This window comes from Nestor notabilis, unplaced genomic scaffold, assembly GCF_000696875.1.
Source record: "Nestor notabilis isolate BGI_N333 unplaced genomic scaffold, ASM69687v1 scaffold12197, whole genome shotgun sequence".
In the NCBI taxonomy this organism is placed as follows: domain Eukaryota; kingdom Metazoa; phylum Chordata; class Aves; order Psittaciformes; family Psittacidae; genus Nestor; species Nestor notabilis.
The window spans coordinates 67,277-86,196 of NW_009937012.1; the positions used below are offsets into that span (position 1 = coordinate 67,277).

At 41.9% G+C, this 18,920-nt stretch overlaps 1 protein-coding gene across 1 annotated transcript in view; it reads right to left on the reverse strand.

Annotated features, from left to right (window-relative positions):
• ADAMTS17 (ADAM metallopeptidase with thrombospondin type 1 motif, 17) overlaps positions 1-18,920 on the reverse strand; it is a 160,380-nt gene that overhangs the window by 46,607 nt on the left and 94,853 nt on the right. The window contains exons 11-14 of the mRNA XM_010018623.1: positions 18,725-18,891; positions 16,614-16,741; positions 7,475-7,595; positions 4,869-4,943 (exon numbers count right to left, since the gene is read on the reverse strand). Of these exons, the coding sequence (XP_010016925.1) occupies positions 4,869-4,943; positions 7,475-7,595; positions 16,614-16,741; positions 18,725-18,891 (491 nt within the window). The remainder of the gene's footprint in view (positions 1-4,868; positions 4,944-7,474; positions 7,596-16,613; positions 16,742-18,724; positions 18,892-18,920) is intronic.

Here is an 18,920-nt window from a genome sequence, read left to right on the forward strand (position 1 = left end):
AAATGGGGGGAAAAGGAGTTTTCACACTTCAGCTATGTACAGAAATTCTGGAGGATGTAAGGGTAGGTCTCCATGCATCAGGCTGCTAAGAATTCCACAGCTCAGATTCAATGCAAAAAAAGAGCTGAAAGTTTCTCAAGGACTCACCACCACCAAACACTCCAGCAGATGCACATGAGACCATCCCAGCATCCGACCTGTAGGGAAGTTTTTACAGCATCCCATCATATTTTTATTGAATTCTCTTGTGTTTTCTCTTTCTGAAACTCTCTTGGCCTTTTCATGCTCCCCTCAGCAACCAGCAATGGGATGCTATTAGATCATTTTTTACTAATAGAATAACAGTAAGAATAATTAGGAGCTACAAGGAAATGTAGCCTATTTTCTCCCTCCATGGAGCCATATGGGGTTACCAACTTATTCCATGGGGTGGAAGTGGTGCCTTTAAACTAGAAAGCTGAGGAACATTAGAGCCCATTTCAAAGGTCTGGGAGCCAGGCAGAGTTTTTCCACTGGCTTCATTGGGCTCTGAATCAGGCCCTTGTGAATGACACTAATCTCATCACAGCCATTACTTGATTCCTTCTAATTGGCCACCCAGTTTACTTTGCAGTGTATAAATTGGCACCTCTTTTAGGTTATTGCTCTCCTCTTTCTTTTAGATGTTAAGTAGCTTATCCTGTATGTTCCCTCATCCCTGTTTGTGCTTTTAAGGGCTCTGTGAAACTGCTTTGTGTCAGCCTTGCCTTTATGGAAATTGTGGGCAATCTAGAACAATGGGCTGTAGAAATTTTGGCATAAAAAACAGTGACCCCTCTTGCAGTCAGCAATGTTTGGGGAGCTATTTTAGGGACAAGGGCAGCTGAATGGCTATGCTTCTGCTAAGCTAGTACGGGGAACCTCAAATGAGGATGCTCACATCCTCCTGCATCTCAGGACTAAGCAATTCTCTTACCGCTCTGACATGGAGTGAGGCAGGTGGGGATATGGGGTCTCAGACTGTGGATTCATTTCTACCTCTCTGAAGCAGCAGAGTGCCTAGCCCTGTTGTTGTGCTATGAATAAAGCTTGAGCAATTGGGTTTCATGAGGTGTGTTGGGTGGAGAGTAGATGTGGGCAAGAGACACTCTCCCCTTTCCCGATCATTGTATCCAAATGACACGTTCCTCCTTCCTTACTTCTCCCTTACCCAGGTTATTTCAGAAACAGTCAGTCATCCCTTGTAGAAGAAACAGAAAGAGGGACAGCAGAGCTGCAAACCATGCCTGTGTACAGAAGCCAGAGCAGTGGCTCTCCCCTCTGCTGTTACAGAGTGGGTTCCACTGGGGAAAATCATTATTTCCAGGGTAAATTTCTTTTTAAAGCCAATACTGAAATTTGTTATGAAATCAAAGCAGATGTTGGATTTTATTCTAGACATTGCCAGGAGTTGTTCTTTCATCAGCTGAGATACCAAATTACGGTCAAATCAGTGCTTCAGAAGTTAGGCATCCTCACTGCACCCCATGCATCTCCAAACAAACCCAACTGACAATTACCACCAGACATGAGCACCCAGCAAAGGTGTGATTAATGAGTCCATCATGGGGAAACGGGCCCTATGACACACCTGAACACCCTGTTAGGAAGCCAGTTTGGAACATGCCCAAGTTTCAGGTAACGTAATGTACCTACTGGGGACATATTTACCTATTTATTTTTTAAATCACATGCCAGATAGAAATGGCCAGAGATGAATCATGCAGGGGTTGGATACAACGTTAGACTGAACTTAGCGGAAAGCCAGTCACTAACTTCATTGAACTTTGGATCCGTCCCCTGCCCTAGCAGCAGCCAGGAGTGTGTCACCCTGCTTTAAAGGTGAGCAAACTGTGGAGCTGTGCTTGAGGTTCAGCTAGTGCCATAAATACACTCTCATTTCATCACCGTGCCATGAGAGAAACACCACGTGGAAAAGTTGACTTTTATGTCACTATTTACAATAGTAAATAGTGTAATGTAAGCTATTAATAGAGTATTAGTTCTGAAGACTGTTTAGTTTGGACTTCCACCAGATTTTTCTCCTCATGTAATTTCTAATCCTGATTGATGGCTTTGGGGGGTTGGATTCACAGCTCCTGAATAAGGAGAAACATACTGTGCTAACTCACTGAGATCCTGTGGCACAAACCCCACTGCTGACCTTCACTCTTCATTAGCAATTGCGACCCACTTTGCGGTTGTATGGATCTGACCTGTCCTGTCAGAGGAGCAGAATTCTTGGGCATGTCCCACTGGGAGCATCTTGACACTCTCATTCGTTATTTCCACCAATATTTTGTGAGTTAGTGGTCAAACCCCACTGCAAACAGACTATGTATGATCCATGCAAATTTGCCACAGGTACAAACTCGGATCGCTACCACCACTCCAGTCTGGTCCTTAGAGCTAATGTGAGGCTTCTAGTCACAGAATATTCCTGATCTTTGAGATAACTGCACCAGAAAACACCTCCATTGTTTTCCAGGCACATTTTATTAAGCAAACTGTAACTGCAGATTGCCAGAAAGATTATCAAGTGTCAGCCAGTGAGACCAAAAAACAGCCTCAGAGTTGGCCCTGAGTCAAGGACTCTCAAAGATATTTTGGGTCTTAGCATAATTGTCTGCAATACAGGGGGTTGCAAGGTTGGGCTTCAAGTTCTGCTTTAAATGAGGAACTTGCTAAAGACTGATGAGATTTGGCAACTATCAGGCAGTATTTCTAGTAATTTCACCCATAAATCAGACTGTTAAGATGAAGCTTTGAAAGTACAACAGGAGAACTTCATTATTTGATAATTTATAGTGCTGTATGTAGTATACTCCACCTTGGGAACAGTTACTTTGGCACACACCAATCTTTCTGGATAATCTGCATTACATCAGTGTCTCAGGAATGTAAGACTGTGATTGAAGCAAATCCTAGATACAAATTATATGGTGTAACTCGTATTAGGAGAGACACCAGAACAAAGAGGTGGCTTTGTCATCAAGGAGATTAATATGTGAACAGTGGCTACTGTATCTTCATTTAAATGCTGGAGAGATTTGCAAGAGGAAAGCAGCTCACACAAGAAAATCCATTGTTAGCCAATGTTATTATTCCCAGAAAGAACAGAAAGTTTAGTGTGAACTTCAGAATGCCACTGATCTACTACAAAACCCTTCTCCTGGTTCACACTGCAATGAAAGATGGACTCTGAGGTAAAGGAAAAATTATCCCATGGCTGAAAGTACTGATCTCTGGGCACTGTACCTTCATCTCTGTTAACACAGGAAAATGAGGTGTGAGAAAGCTTATCCCATTATCAAACTTCCCAAAAGTGCTTTGAACAAAGATCTCAGGGTAGAAGCCAAGGAAAACAGACTGTCCTGCCTACCTGCTGGTCATGGCCAGCGCAGCTTCTGTACCAATTTAGGGATAAGTGCCAGCTGGGCATCTCAGTTTCCATGACCCTTCCCACCTCACACCTTTGACTTAGTGCTAGTTGTTGCACTGAAGTGGAAATATGTCCAGAGGTAACTAAATGTCCATTTTCTGAATAGTGGTGATGATTCTCACTTGCTATTAGCTTGAGAGTAATTCCTCCATTGGCACCTGTCCACTTCCAGCCATGGGATAGCTCATTTGGAAGAAAATCATTTCACTGGAGAGCCATGGATAGATTTCAAAGCCTCCTACTATTGCTGTGAAGTTGGTTGCTGGGGATTCTAACTTGCATATTGTGTTTAAACCTTTACAAGAGTTAACCCTAGGGCTCTATTTTCTCATCATTTAGATGTATACCCTCTTGACAAAAAAAACAGTTTCTGGTGTTGGCTAAAGATGCTCCTAGCCAGAACTACAGCACTAGTGTTCAAATATTCTTTCTTTCTCTTAAAATATGTGCTGGGCAAGTAGTGTACATAATAAAATACCTGCTTTTTCACCAACCTAAAAAGAAAAATTGCTAGCAAAGATACACTGTTCCCAAAATTATAATTACAACAACTGTCATATCTCACCTTATAATGTTCTGCCATTAAAAGAATCCAAATACCTCTCTGTGATCCTTCTTTTGGATCACAAGTAAAGGGCAGCCATGAAAATCTTGATATGGCTGAGAAAAATCAAGAGACTGATGCAGGTCTCATTCTCAGTGCAGGTCTCGGAGCATTACAGACACAGCTTTGGGGTGGGGGCAGGAGGCAGCACTGGTGTATCAGCAATGAAACAGGAACAAGCCAAAGAGCTGTCTTTATTTCTAGGTCCCCCGTACAGTGGCAGGGAGACAGATGGACTTCAGAACAAGTCTGGGTTTGGTTTTGAAAAATGACTTCGTAGAAATAGGTAGAGAGCATGCAGCCAGTCAAAAGTAAACCTCAGTCTAAACAGTGCATTTGGTTGGCCTACTGAATCCAGCTGCAAGCAAATAAGGGCTTTTGACCTCCTCCCCAAAAGAGAAATGGAAGCCATTTCTGGTTAGATCACCCTGAATCACAGGTGGCAAGATCTGAACTGCTGGATCTCCTATGAGACACTTTGAATGTTCCACGATCATGCTCCACCAGGGTGGTAGAACCTCATCTGTGACATCAAGGTTGGAAAATAGAAAAAAGCAAGTGTGGTTCTTTTTACCTGCTTAATGAAAATTTGGCTTTCTTTCATGCAGACAGGTTTTCTAAAAGGAAAGTATCTGTACTTGATATCTTTGACAAACCAAACTAAATAGTAAAAGGACTTGAAGTTTATCCATGGCTTTTGATACCAATCTCCCCATCTAAGCCAACAAAAAGAAGACAAAGAACCAACACCAAAGGATGTCACCAACACCCGCTGACACTGCAAATAGCATTCAAGTATCTTACACGAGAAACACTTGGGAACAGCCTTTGCCTTTGCCATCACACATGTGGAAACCTTCTTACAATGACTATTGGTTACTAAGAAACAGAAAGGAGTTGGCATGGATTAAGTTCAGTTAATAGGGCTTGATAACATCATTTGCAATCACAGGACATATAGCAGGGACCAATCCTGCAGTCCATGGAGTCCCATGTGCAGAGCAGCTGAGGATCTGGCCCAAATGTTGCAGCTGCAATCCCCCAAACAAATACCACTCCAAAGCAATCAATGTCTCGATGTTTGAAGTCTATTCTCTTCTGAAACAATAAATCAGCATATTTGACTCAGTGTGCTGGCCTGGACTTGGATCCCAGCGAGTTTGTGGGGATCTGCCACTGACCTGTGCAAACATTTACACATCCAAACGCTGAATCTGTTACTGGAGTCATCTTGTGTATTCTTCTTTGCTCCAACTTCTGTCAGATTGTTGCACATATTTGCTTACATGTCAATTTAAAGAAAAAAGGCCAATTTTTTTTCTTGAGTAACCTCATGTTTATTTGTGACACTTCAGACCCAAGCCTGGAGCTTTGCCTGCTGCATGAGATTCAGTAAGTTAACCCGAGGACCTGATCCTGCAAAACAGCAGTGTATGAACAGAAATTGATGGGAGTAACTCACAATGCCCAAAATGTTTGCAGAATCGGGGATGGGTATCATAAGTGAGGCCAACAAGTCTGTTTTCAGTGTCTAACAGCAAAGAAATCCATAAGCAGGAATACAGGAACAGTGAATAATTCAAAGAGTGTCAATATTCTTTCCATTTTAGTAGGATGATGATTAAAAGAGCATAATTCAAAAAAAAATAAAAAGGAAAAAATGATTTTCACCCTGGAAGAAGATTATTTGACATTTCACAGATGTTATTTTTTAAAAACTATTCTCACATATGATTTAATTCCCTTTAAAATTAATACTTCAAAACATCCAATAAATGTTTATGGGATTATAACTCTAGACACAATTATCTTACAGATGACGTGAGATGGGTAAAGGTGGAAACACTGTATTAACAAAGCAACATCTGTAGAGGTTTGTGCTACTGAGATGATCAGCAAAGAATAAGGATCAATAAATGCTTGAACACTGCCCATGGTTCACTCAGCCATCTCTTCTTCTTAGCTTGCAATACACTGGAGGTGAAAGCCTCCTGCAGTGTCCTGGCAGCCAGACAACCAGTTAAAGGCTGGAAATGTTCTGTTACTACAGCCTTGTAAAGTTACCACCCTCCAGCAGTCTGCCTAGTTGGAAACGGGTGCAACCTCCTGGCAGTGACCCAGAAATCTCTTATCTGCACAAGATGTGTTGCAGTCTCGTTGGAAAAGATAAGAGATAGATACTCTTCAGGAGAAAACAGGTTCATGAACAGCTATAAAATCAACTGCAGAAATGGAGGTTTTTTTTTCCAGTGGAGATGAGAAACTTTTCCACCATTAGCATTAAATGCAAATGCCTTCACATAAGCAGGTGGAAAAGTAGTGGGACAAAAGAGTCAATGGCAATAATGTAGGAAGTCATTCAACAGGTAGGCCTACCAATGCAACAGCACAAATGTGCTCCAGAAAGATGTGGTGCAGGTGGGAAATCCTACTTGCATCTCAGAGGTGACAGATCACAGCTCCAAGGAGGAGGAGGAGGAGGGTGCAGAGGAAGAGGTCAATGAACAAAATCAGAGCCTCAGACTTCAGTGCTGAGACCTTGATTAAAGGAAGCTGCTAAGTACTTGTGTGGCTTTAGTAACTAAACAGAACTGAAATGTGTGCTTAAAGGGAATCTTTATGTGCTTTGCTGAACTCTGCCCTAGAGCAGCACGTGTTGAATCTATTCCTCCAAACAGAAATGGCAATTCTGTATTCACTGAAGGGGAAATAATTTTTTCTGGACGATTCCTTCCTCTTGGAGCAGCTTATGAGTCCTTAATCTGGCTTTCTCTCCCTCTGCCTGATTAGGATGTGTGATAACAGGTTTCTCATTTCTCAGAAGGGCAATACAACAGCTCTGGAACAAAGACTAATTCAGACACCAAGCTGTATATACATTAATGTTTAACAAGAGAGGGGAAAGTCTTAACTCTGTCCGGAAGCTCTTGTATCCTATGTGGATACTATTGCTGGCAGGGAAACAGTAAAAATATTCAGAGGGGAGAGCTCTATCATTTAGCTCAGATATCCTGATTATAACATGAATCATCTGCAACATGCAACATGCATTATTCTGAGCTCTGAAAGAGCTCAAAGATGGTGCTGAAATCAGACTTCCCTCTCATTGGAAAAGACACTGTAATTTTGTCTCTTATTTAAAGTCAATAGCACTGGTAGCATTCAAAATGAGAAACATCTTCACTCTGAATTTCAGACAGAGGCAATGGCTGGTATCTGAGCAGCTGGATAAGAATCAGAGAGAGTATCACATTGGAATTGAGTTGGGGTCTGTTTCGTGTTTCTTATGTGTTTACTAGGGCAGATGAGGCCAATGCTATCCAAGAAGAGCTATTACTACCACTCTTTAACTCTCCTCGAGCAGTTAAGAAAGCCTCCACTCCACTAAAATGCTGCTGAGGGTTACTCACCCATCCCCTTGGTGTGGTTGAAGTCGCCTTTCACCACTTTACAGGTTTTGCCATCACCACTGCAGATTCCACAGCGATCCTCTTTGGCAGCTGAGCCAATGATTCCATCGCAGCCAATTTTCTAATGACAACAACCAGAGGTCCCCATTATTTTGTTTGCAAGGTTAAAGTATCTCTAAACATTGAGGTCAAGACTAAGATAGACATCTGACTGAAAACCTGAATGGGAAGAGAACATTGGGAATTAGGGGAGCACCCATCTGGAATGGTGTTGAGTTGGTTATTCAGCAACCCCCTTCTCTAACACTAAAAGCATGAGCTTTGCTTCAGAAGATTTAACTGAAGAGTTTCATGAACACTAGTTATTCCAGATATCATCATTTGTAATAGCCCTCTCTAACTTCCTCCAAACACAACAGTAAAATAATGTTTTATGTTTCTATACCAATTTCCACCTTAGGAGCTCAAAGACATCCTGGAGAAATGGACCACTACTGTGATACTTAGTTCAGAGAAGAGAAAAATGTGATTTCCTTAAATGAAAATTAACCCAAGTAACCAGAATCCTGGCCACAGCCCTTCACCACACAAAAACTGAGTGCTGTTACAAGTTCCAGTGTGCTGCTCACTGAGCTCTGCTTCAGATCAGGGTCTGAACAGGGAGTGTAACATTCCGTTCTGATGACACCTCTGCAGTACCTGAAGAAAGATCTCATGAATCAGTTCAAGATACCTGCAATGCAACAGTAGCTCAGTGGAAGCAGGTCAGGTTCATATTTGGCCAGTCTGTACTGGTTGCTACTGTACAGATTGCTAAAACGATTATGAAATTTTCTATATGCTTGCACTGTATTAAGCTTAGTCATTCAGTTGATTAAAAAAATCCCCAAACAACAATTCATCTGAAGCTTCATTTTAAATGGTATTTTCATCATTTTCTACACCTACCTAAACTTTTTGTAACAAAATCTAGAGCTTTGCTTCCACAGATAGCTATTACTAGAATAGTCACAGTATTCTCCCTGTAGCTATAGAGATTGTCATGGTAATCTTCCTTATTCCCCAACCATGTACAGGTTGTGATGGTGAACACTGCACATATGTAGATCTTGAGGTTGATAAGATTTATTTTCATTTACTTTTTCTATGTTTTCTGTCCATGTAAGACCCTGGAAATAATCAGCAATTCACTCTAAAAACATAAATTTCTACTGAAATAAGAGTTGTCATTATGCAAGTTATTAGGAGAGATTCTACTATTAAAAATAAGTTAAAGATTTATTCTCTGTAGATAAACAGTTTCTTGGCAGATGAGTTAGCATGACTGTCACTAATAATATTTGAATAAGGCTGTTGGGTTTCTTCCTTCTCAAAATGAAGCCAGAGGAAAGTTGGAGGGAATGAGGGAACAATCAAAACAACAAACATTTTGAGAAATAGGGTAAGCAGAGAAATATTAAGAGAACTTGGGCTGTTTATCTGAGACTGCCTGCATGTAAGCAACGCAGTTTGGACCCGAACTCAAACGTTCCCCAGTTTCAGAAGACACTGGCCACTGCCTAAGTCCAGATGTATTACAGGGATCAAAGACTGCCAGCATTCAGACGTGTTCTGATGCAGCATTCGTCTGGGTAGATCATTACAGACAGACCCATGCTGAGAAAGGATGATCATCCTAAATGCATACAAGGGAAATGCTGCTCATTAACTAGAACAGCATGTAAGCTGGTAGGCAAGAGCTACAGGAAAAAACCTGTATAAATGGGAGTTAAAGGAAGGTATGAAAACGACCACAGAGTTTCTGGCAGTTGCAATTCTCAAGTCTAAACTTCACACCCATGTCCAACAAATAATTTTGGGATATTGAATGTGATTCTGCCCCCAAAACAGAAGGATGTCCCAGCAGTAATCCTTCCAGGAAAATAAATATGATTTATTAATGGGGTTGCTGAAAAGCAGCTGGAAATATATGCCTGTCTGCCACCCTGCTGAGATACTGGAAAAGCTGCATTTAATTTAAGACTCTAGTGCTATCTTTTATTGTACTGCATTGTTATTAGCACTATGTGAGCACACAAATGAATAAAAGGAATATAATGAGTGTTGAACCACACTTATTCCCAGTGCTACATGAGGAGTCTGTAGGGCTGTAATGGAGGCAGGCAAAGAATGGGGAGTTAGCAATCACATGCTTTGCATTTACGCTGTAGTCTCCCAGATAATGTAAACCAGTGCAAGCCAGCAAAGCCTCTGAGAGAAGGAATCCCCCCTCTTCTGACACTGGGGTTCAAGACAAGCCATTTCCTCCCATTTCCTAGGTCACTGACACACTTTGACCTAAGAGACCCTTTGTGAAAGCATGGAAAGTGCACCCACTGAACCCATAAATACACGTCCCAAAACCTTTGCTGGTTTTTACCTTTCATCTTCACCTTAATTCCCTGAGTGGAGGAACTGGGAATGGCCATGGCAGCCTTCCCTTCAATGGTACCATCCCTCCCATCCGTAGGGCAGAATTTCCCTTCAATCCAGGGCTTGAGGATTAAAGCCCCAACAGATTTGGGCCAGGAAATGGCTTCTTACAAAGAAAACTCTTTAAGAGAATAAACCAGTTTTCTTTCTTGGCTTTCGGATGAAAATTGGTGTGTTCTTGCTACTTTATGGGGGAAAAATACCTTGGAAGCACTTTACTCTTGTCTACATAAATATTAGAGGCCATTTCTCCTTCCCCAAGCCTTCCAATCATTTGCAAACTGAAAGTATATTTAATAACAGTACATAATGAAACAGCTTCTGTTAAGATTGACAGTGGATTCCAAAAGCTGCAAAGTCATTTATAAGCACATTACAGTGACCACCTCAGTCACTCGGATCCTTTGCAAACTCCCTGCACTGAAAATTTTGCCACATTTAAGTGCAAAGGGGAAGAGGCAGGGCTGGAAAGGTGAGGAAGATGATCCATTACGGAGTGAGCAGGGCACTTGGAGCTCATCTGTGTTCAGAAGGAAGATTAAAAAGTACAAAGTCAGCCTGGTGTAACCACCATCTGTTCAGCAGTTGGTGGAAGCGCTCGCCACTGCCAGCCCTGTTCTTAAGACTCTTGGAGCTTCCCTGTACAATCCAACATGGACTTGAACAGTGATATCCGTAACTTTGGCAAAGGGATTGATGTTGACACCACCCAGGAGTTCCACCTCCTGCCTGTACTAGCTGTTAAGAGCCTGCAGTGCTGCAGTACTACTATTAACACCACCAACTGGACAAAGAGGAAGCGGATTTTAACCAAAGCCAGTTCTTTGCCCATTTAAACCATGGGAGTGCTGGCAAGAAACTTAAAGATGGTCTTCTAGGGCTTCAAGTCTTCAGCACTGACAGTCATAACTGTACCTACAGGTTTCTTAATGACATTCAACCCAGGCAGGCTCCTACACTGACACCATGTTTTGGAACTACCCATTGACCTTTAAATTGGCACATAACTGCACATCTGCTGAGCCAAAGGTCTGAAATTAATTCTCACTAAGCTGATATCTCAATCCACCCATCCTTCCCTCCCCCTCTTCTGTTCCTTATAATTAAACATCTGAAAATACTGCTTGTTGGGTGGTATTTCCAGCTTCAGTCATTGCTGGCTCCAGCATAGGAAAACTCCTCTTCTCTTCTGAATACACATCATTTGGATTCTTCTGTGTGAACTATTTTCTGTAGTGCTTGGGTATTTTTAATGATATTTTTATTTGTCTTTTCAATGGCTGTGCAAGAGCTCAATTGATACAGGCTGCGTGAGTATGTTTTGCTACATAAACACAATTCTTTTTGTTATATACACCCACCCTGTGTAAGAAATGACATTGTAGGCTCACAAAACTAATGCTTCCCATATGCTGAACTAACTAGCTGTCTCAATGGATCAAATATAAATATTGATGCAACATGTGCCATTTTACAAATTAATCATGTACGGAGCATGCTGGTTATGACAGATTCATCTACACTGCCAATTCTTTGTCCACAATATCCAGTGTCCATTGATACCTCCAGGGATGGACCACATGAAACAGGAATGTACATATGTGAGCAACTGACATTCACATCTGAGGGTGAAAGAATTCTTATTTCTTTGTTTTAAACATGACTTGTGATGCCCTTGTGGGGGATTCTGGGTGCCTGTCAGGATTTGAACAGGAGGGTGAGCCTAGATCCTTAATCAAGGAGTTCATCTTTAAGTTACTCCGATTTTTGTTCCACAACAAATTCTGTGTGATGGATTGGAGTCCATGTAGAAGTTAGTTCAGCAATCAGCCTCCTGTCATTTCCCGAGCCTTCAGATTTTATCTGAATCAGAGCAGCTCTGCTGGAACAGGAGACACACTCTGCTTATTTTAAATTAGCATTATCTTAGCTGCATTAGGTACACACACTCGCCCATTGACTTCGTGTTTAGATCCCTTAGCAGCTCATGGAGATGACAGATACTATTGTTCTTGATAACCATTTTTTCACATTTAGAGCTTGAAGGTTATGTGTCAAAACCCCTTTGTTCTGGCAGCAGAGCAGCCTATATGAGTGAACATGCAACTAATACAAAGCTTTTTCCTATCACAGGAACTCCTTTGCTTCTGTTCTTTGGTTGCTTTCTGATCTCTCCAAACCAGCTTCATCTGACATGATCCCACCCTGCCCTGGTTTGTACGAATGCCAACGGGCTGCAGATACCAAAGGGGTTTATATCAAATGCCTGTTCTTTCAAAGAGGCATCTATCATGTCAGTTCTGGATTTGAAAATGATGTCTATTTATCAGTATATGATATATCTGACTATATCTGTATATATCTCCCTTCTGATTGATTCTTATTCTTGGCTGCTCAAGCCACAAGTGAAATCTAAAGCCTCCAGGGTAGATAACACAATTACTTGGCTATTACATCCTTTCTGTGGGTTAACATAGAAGAAAAATAGGGGGAACCAGCATGATTTTAAACTATTTGTTTTTCAAATCCCACTGTGAAGTACACTAGAAAATTAGTAAGATACCAACAGTGCCTTGGAAAAAACCAAGAAGGTACTTATACAACAGGTTTCTGCAGTTCAAACAATCCTTCTGGACTGTGTGCACATACACTAAATAATTTATAAACGTTCAGTGCTAAGCCAAGTTGTTGTACGGAGACAAGCTACCCAGTCTGGAACATCTTGTATCACAGTTTGTAATGCAGGAATATGAATAATACGTGGAAAACACTCAAGTGAGGAGACAAAGCCAGAAGTGTATGCATCAATCTAATGCGAGAAGTGGGTACTGAGTATGTAGAAGACTGTTTGCCAGCATCAGGTCCAGTAGACAACTGCAGTTCATCCTCTGCCACCCCTGGCCCTCTCCTGACGCTTTTCCTATCCAATCTGAAAAAACTATTCTTGAAATGTGTCCATTTTCAAGTTTGTGCTCCCCTTTCCTATTGTATGACAATCACTTTTATAAGAACGTGTTCTATAGTATCTTCGTTGTGCCACGACAGCCTAATGTGTGGCTTGTCATCACAGAATGTACTGTGGATTCACCAGCAAGTTAAAAGTAGACGTGACATGACAAAACATGAATGAGAAAAGTGTAGTTAGAGCCAGAACATCTTCACCTCTTAAATTGTTAAGTCACAGCAAAGACTGCCCTTGATCTCTAGGCCAGTTACGCTACACAGGAGGTCTCTGTTTTCAAAGAGACCTTAGATTACACCCTCAAGTACAATCTGTAGTCCCTGCTGGAAAGTTCTCGTGCTAGCATGAGCCTCAGACTAATCTTCCTTTGAGAAAAGCCAGCACAAAGTCATGTGTGTCACAGCAGTCAGCCGAGCAGCTTGTCTTCTCCCCACACCACTGCTGTGTGACATCTGACACCTTTTCAGCTCTACTTCTGCCAGTTTTATATTAACATCAGCAGCACAGAGCGAAGAACTGTAAGAGGTTTGAAAGCACACTGCTTCCACCAATCTTGACTCATGAAACATACTCCAAACAGTCTTAAAGAAGAACAAAACTCTCAGGGAATCCTCTCTCTGAAAGCCACTTGTCACTTGAAGGGAAATATGAGAAGATAAAAGCAGTCTGAGCTTCAGATTGCATTGCCCTATCCCACCTTCGCCATGACCACAATGCCCACGCTAGAGAAAGCAAACTGTGGAAGCAGGCAAGAGAGAGGCTGCCAAGTCTAGATGAGCGCTCACCCTCCTCTCTCTTCTGATCCATCAGACTGATCTTGTTCTCCAGCCTGCTACAGATTTTCTGTCTCTGAAAAATCTCAGGAGAAAAGAAATTCTCCTTGCTAGAAAACTATGTGCATTTCAAGAAGAAAAGGTCAAAGACCTGTATACACATTGAACAAGGCATCTACTTTGCTCAGAAGATGGTAAGGATAAGCGCATTTGGAATTACTTTGGAGGCTTCAAAGATTCTTTTCCTGCTTCCCTTCTCAAAAGCCCCCTCCTCTTGCAAGAACAGTTTTATCTTTGCCATGTTCATCTACATTCATTCATCATGCAACAATGATGCATGAGTTCCATTTAGAAGCATCTAATGCTGAAGCAAGAAGAGCTATTACATTTCCTGGACTAGATGTTCACAGGCAATGGTTACTACTAATTTGTCTGTTACACTGGCAATGTGTCAGTCCTGCCTTTGAGAGCCTTTAACTAGAAGGATTACACAGGAAAATAAATAATAGTAATACCACCCTCTGATTTCAGCACTTATTCTCTTCTTCAGGCCCCCTGCAATGCTTGTTGCCAGGCTTTGTCTGCACTGGGTAAGAGTAATTAAAGAAATATGTTGATTAAATTGGTTTAATAGGCAGTGAGTTAGATGAGTATCTGTGGCAAACAGGGTACACAGTCACATATGGCAACTCTCAGCTCTATATAAGGCAGAAGAGGATTATAAATGAGTTCACAAGGCTTTCAAATCTGCTCGGCTTGAATTGATCATTTTGCATTTTCTCTCAGCCAGATGCAAATGGACTGAATGTTCTGCAGCTGTCATCACTTCCCTGCACAGTTAAAGGCAGTTGCCCCCGACTTAGAGTGCAATTTGCTTTTCATGATGTACCTCCAAAGCTCTGTGCTCATAAAGGTTTTCATGTGGAGGGGAGCTGGCTACTGCTCCTCACTGGAAGAAGAAAACATACATTGCCATAATGTGTGATTTACCACTCATGGCTGATCCGAATGTTTGGAGCAGTGAAGCTGCCAGCCCAGTGTAATGGTCAAGGGCACACAGCTGGAGGTGCACAGCTGGACTTACTATAAAAGGTTAGTAAAGGATTTTCTTTAGGTTTTTTTCAGATACAGCTGAGAACAGGGAAAAATGAAGTAACTTGGGATGCACAATGGACCTGGCTCTATGCAAAGCTCTTTGTATTAAACGAATCAAACTCATGTTTGTATCTAACGAATCAAACTCATGTTGGCTGCCCAGCCACGTACTGTTCAGATTCTTCATCTGAATAAATTAGACTGAATTAAAAATGTCTCCTCAGCAGCATTTCGCAGGGAGCAGTGGGAAGCGTGTCCTATAGCAGTGCAGAATTCAATCCAGGCAAAGATTTTTCACTTATCTCTTCACATTGCTCTTAGTAAAGCTGCATTATGCCCCCAAAGCCTCTTTTATACCCAGGCGAATATGGTGTTCATCTATCTCCCTGTCTAGAAGGCTCAAAGCAGTAAGAATCGGTGGTTCTTCATCACTGCTCACAGAAATCAGAAATAATGCCAAAGTTTGTGTGCCTTGTGCCCCACTGCAAGCTAGCATATCTCCAGTGAAGTCAGTGAAAGTAAAGGGTGATGCTAGAAAGCTGCTCTGGAGGGTAATACTGAAAAGAGAAACTCCTAGCATAGGATAACAGTCTAGATGAGGATAAACTTAGAGGAAGAACTGCCAGGAAGAATCCAGCACTGGCAAGGCTGCAGTAGCCAACTCAACTGTCTTTCACACCACTAATGAGTGGGAAGCAAACTCCGAACACATTACATGAGCAGGAGAGAGAAAACCCACTAAGTGTCTGCTTTGTCAGTGTCCGGGACAAATGACTTGACTCCAACTGCAATACATTGCTGGAAGCACCCATTCCAAATGACTTCTTGTAATCTATGATCTTTAAATAAACATTTCGTCTTTCCCTTCTCTTGTCCAAACCTTAAATTTCCAGTTAATTTAGTTAACTATGTTTGCAAGGGATCTGAAACACCAGCTTGAAGAGATGGCTTCTGTAAGCATTCGGTGTGCTGCGTTACAAACTCACTGCCCAGCAAACCATGAAGAGCTGTATTAAAAAGAGCCTCCCACCTAACTTTGGTTCCATATGCCATTTGGCTGGAGAGAAATAATCATCGTTGCAATGATTAAAGGCCATCACACCTTCGCTCCAGGAAAAGGGAATCAAAGCCAAAGACTCTTGAACAGAGTCCTCTTCATTTCCATTCTTGGCTTGTCTGACCAGAGATACAAGGAAGCAAGCATGTTCAGGGTTTGGCCAGTCCATCCAGGGACAACCAAGGGGACACTATCCCATTGCAGTACAGCAGAAGGAAGCCTACCCTACATTTGCTCTGATTTGCCCTTTGTGTGACTCAAGCAAGACAATGCAAAGGGGAGAGGCAAAGGAAAACTGACTTGGGCTGTGCTCTGGGCTGCAGGATCTGCTTGTTTTAACCCATATTCTCTGTTTCATGGAGGTATAAAACCTACTTTGTGGGAAGAAAGGAACTTTTTTCTTATTGCAAGGAAAACAGGCCTTTCAAACAGTTTTGATGGGCCTCTACAGTAACTCACCTTGGCATTATATAGTAATACAGTCAATAAAAAACACAGAGGGAAAGCTACTGGCTCCTGCAGCTGCAGGATCCAAGGAGCAACTGGTATTGAAAAGCTTCCTCAATTTCCCAGGCAGGAAGCAGGTAGACCTGAAAAGCATCATGATGCTGGCAATGCAACACTTGTAACAGGCTAGTGACAATCTGTAATCCAGGGTTGCCCTCTCACCTTAGAGACAGCCTCCCAGCCACCCACATGGATGCTTGTTCTTCTAGAATGTACACAGCTGCCCCAGCCTACACATAACACTAGACATAAAAAAAGAGGAAGTTACTCCACCTGGCACTTGCCATGTACACAGAGGTCAGTCTCGTAAGGCCCACATGGAGTACCATCAAGGACTCTGTCTGCCACCAGCACAGGGGAATCCTTCCCCAAGGGAGAGCAGAAGAGCTCACATGGTTTATCTAGAAAAAGAAATACAAAAGGAAATGCCTTTAGGAACAGCACAAACAAATGTTTGAGACAATGGTGATGCAGTGTCTACGTGAATGGATTTGGAAAGGTATCTGTCCTTTGAAGGAACATGAGCCTTTCAATTTAGGCCTGTCATTTCCCCACTTTAAAATCTCAATAGGTTTAAAATCTCAAAGGGTTACAGTGATGAGATGTCTTTTAAGACACAGAAAGCCATATAGTCAGTACATTTCTGTGTCTGTGAAGATGTCTGTTACAGGGAACATTCAAATATGAATGATCAAGCGACTGTGTGAGCATTTCAGACAAATTGCAGCCTACAGCCAGTGATTTTAGAAGAACAAGTTCTCCAGTCCATTTCTGCTCTTGAAGGACTAACTTCTTGCATCAGTTTGCCAGTTTGCCGGTAAGAACACTTGTATACATCAACTTAAAGCATTCTTGCATACATGTTACCTACTATTTCCTTAAACTGAATTTGTGGTCCTACAAACAATTCTGCCAGCAAACTATGCTGCTAGAATATCTGGAAAAAAAAAACCCAAATTAATTTGAAATACATCAGTAGAGAAAAGTTGCATTTTTCATCCATGCTAATGGCAATCATTGCATTACATATTTAAGACCTCACTTTGGAAAAGCTGCTAACACGTTTAGCTATAGAAGGAGTTAAGTAAAAAAGCTTTTTTCAAAGACTTGTATTATTAACTAGTAGGATATAGCAGATGTCAGGAGTTGCTGAGTGCATTTGCCATACATTTAAGTAACAGATATTTAGTCAATATAATGGTTTTCCTTTGGAACTGACTCTGCTACTCCCAGGCTTCATCCAAGTAAGAACCTATAGACATTCAAATGGAAACATGTTTTGTTCTGCACAGCCAAGTACCTCCACTCACCACACATAAGAATGGATTGCCAATACATTGAGCTAAGTGGCATAGGCCTTTTCTAAGTTTCCAATGCAATCAAAACCCTTCAATCAGGATGTGAAGCTGAGCTGCTCTCTGCCCATCTTGCTTGACAGAGGAATTACATGCATAGCCTGTGGATTTTTAAACTCCTGCCTTGTGTCTGATGCAAAGCAAATTCACAGGGGCTGGATTTTGACTTCACTTGCAGAGTGAAAGGAGATGTTCTGAAATAGTCAGGGAAGTAGCTCTGCATTGTGCATTCAGACAGCAAAACTATTTGAGGAGGGGAGCAGAGGGGAATAACAAGCAAAACCAGCCTGTCTCCTGGGGCATCTGAAGGAATTGTGCTCTTGAGGGGTCTGCTATGGGAACTGAAATGATCTCTGTATGATTGTCCTGGCGTCAGGCCTAACTTGTCAGTGTTAGCACAGGAAAGGGCTTATCCAATGTCTGGTCTTCTGGTACCAGTTCCAACAACACCCTTCTCTGTTCAAGCATGTCTTTAACATGACCAAATGAAACAAGCCTTGTCTGTTTTTCAGTAGAGTACAGCAAAGATGTTTGTTCCTGCAGAAAGAACACTATTACAATCTTTTTTCAGATCCCCCCAACATCTGATGGAATAGTAGATGAAGAGCAAGATCCAGCTAAGGAAGCATTAAAGGAATGTAAGTAGGAGAGGCAATCATCCTGAAATGCCCAGAACTGACATGCACACCAAAAATATCCCAAGGAATCCTTCTTTTTTTCAGTTCTAAATTAATTTAAACTCCCATTCCTAAATACCTGCCTGTTCAGACTGGGAATCAAGTCAAGGCACTTCTCCCCCAACATTACAAAAAGAAGAGTAAAGAACTGCCAGCTCTGTATCTTCTATTAAGAAGGCTAAAAGAACAGCAGGGCAGCACCAAGAACAACTAATTGTAATGAGTCTTTCAGCTGTAGCTAAGGGGAACATACTGCAGCCTTCTCACCAACAAATGGGAGTCCTGAAGATGAAATCAAGATGAGTTGAGAAGCTGCAGTGAAACAACAGCAAGGAAGTACAGAAAAACTCACCATCAACGATGACAGCTGTCAGGAGGCTTTTCTTCTTGTTGGTGTATCTGTCATGAGCCTGGCACTGTTGGTCCCTGAAGCTTGGCACACCCTTAGGGCAGGGTAAGTTCTCACACACAGTGTGCTCCACGCTGGCTCCCCGGCAGTTTTTCCCGCCTGGCCCCGGGCTATTGTAGGAAAAACAAACCAGGGTCCA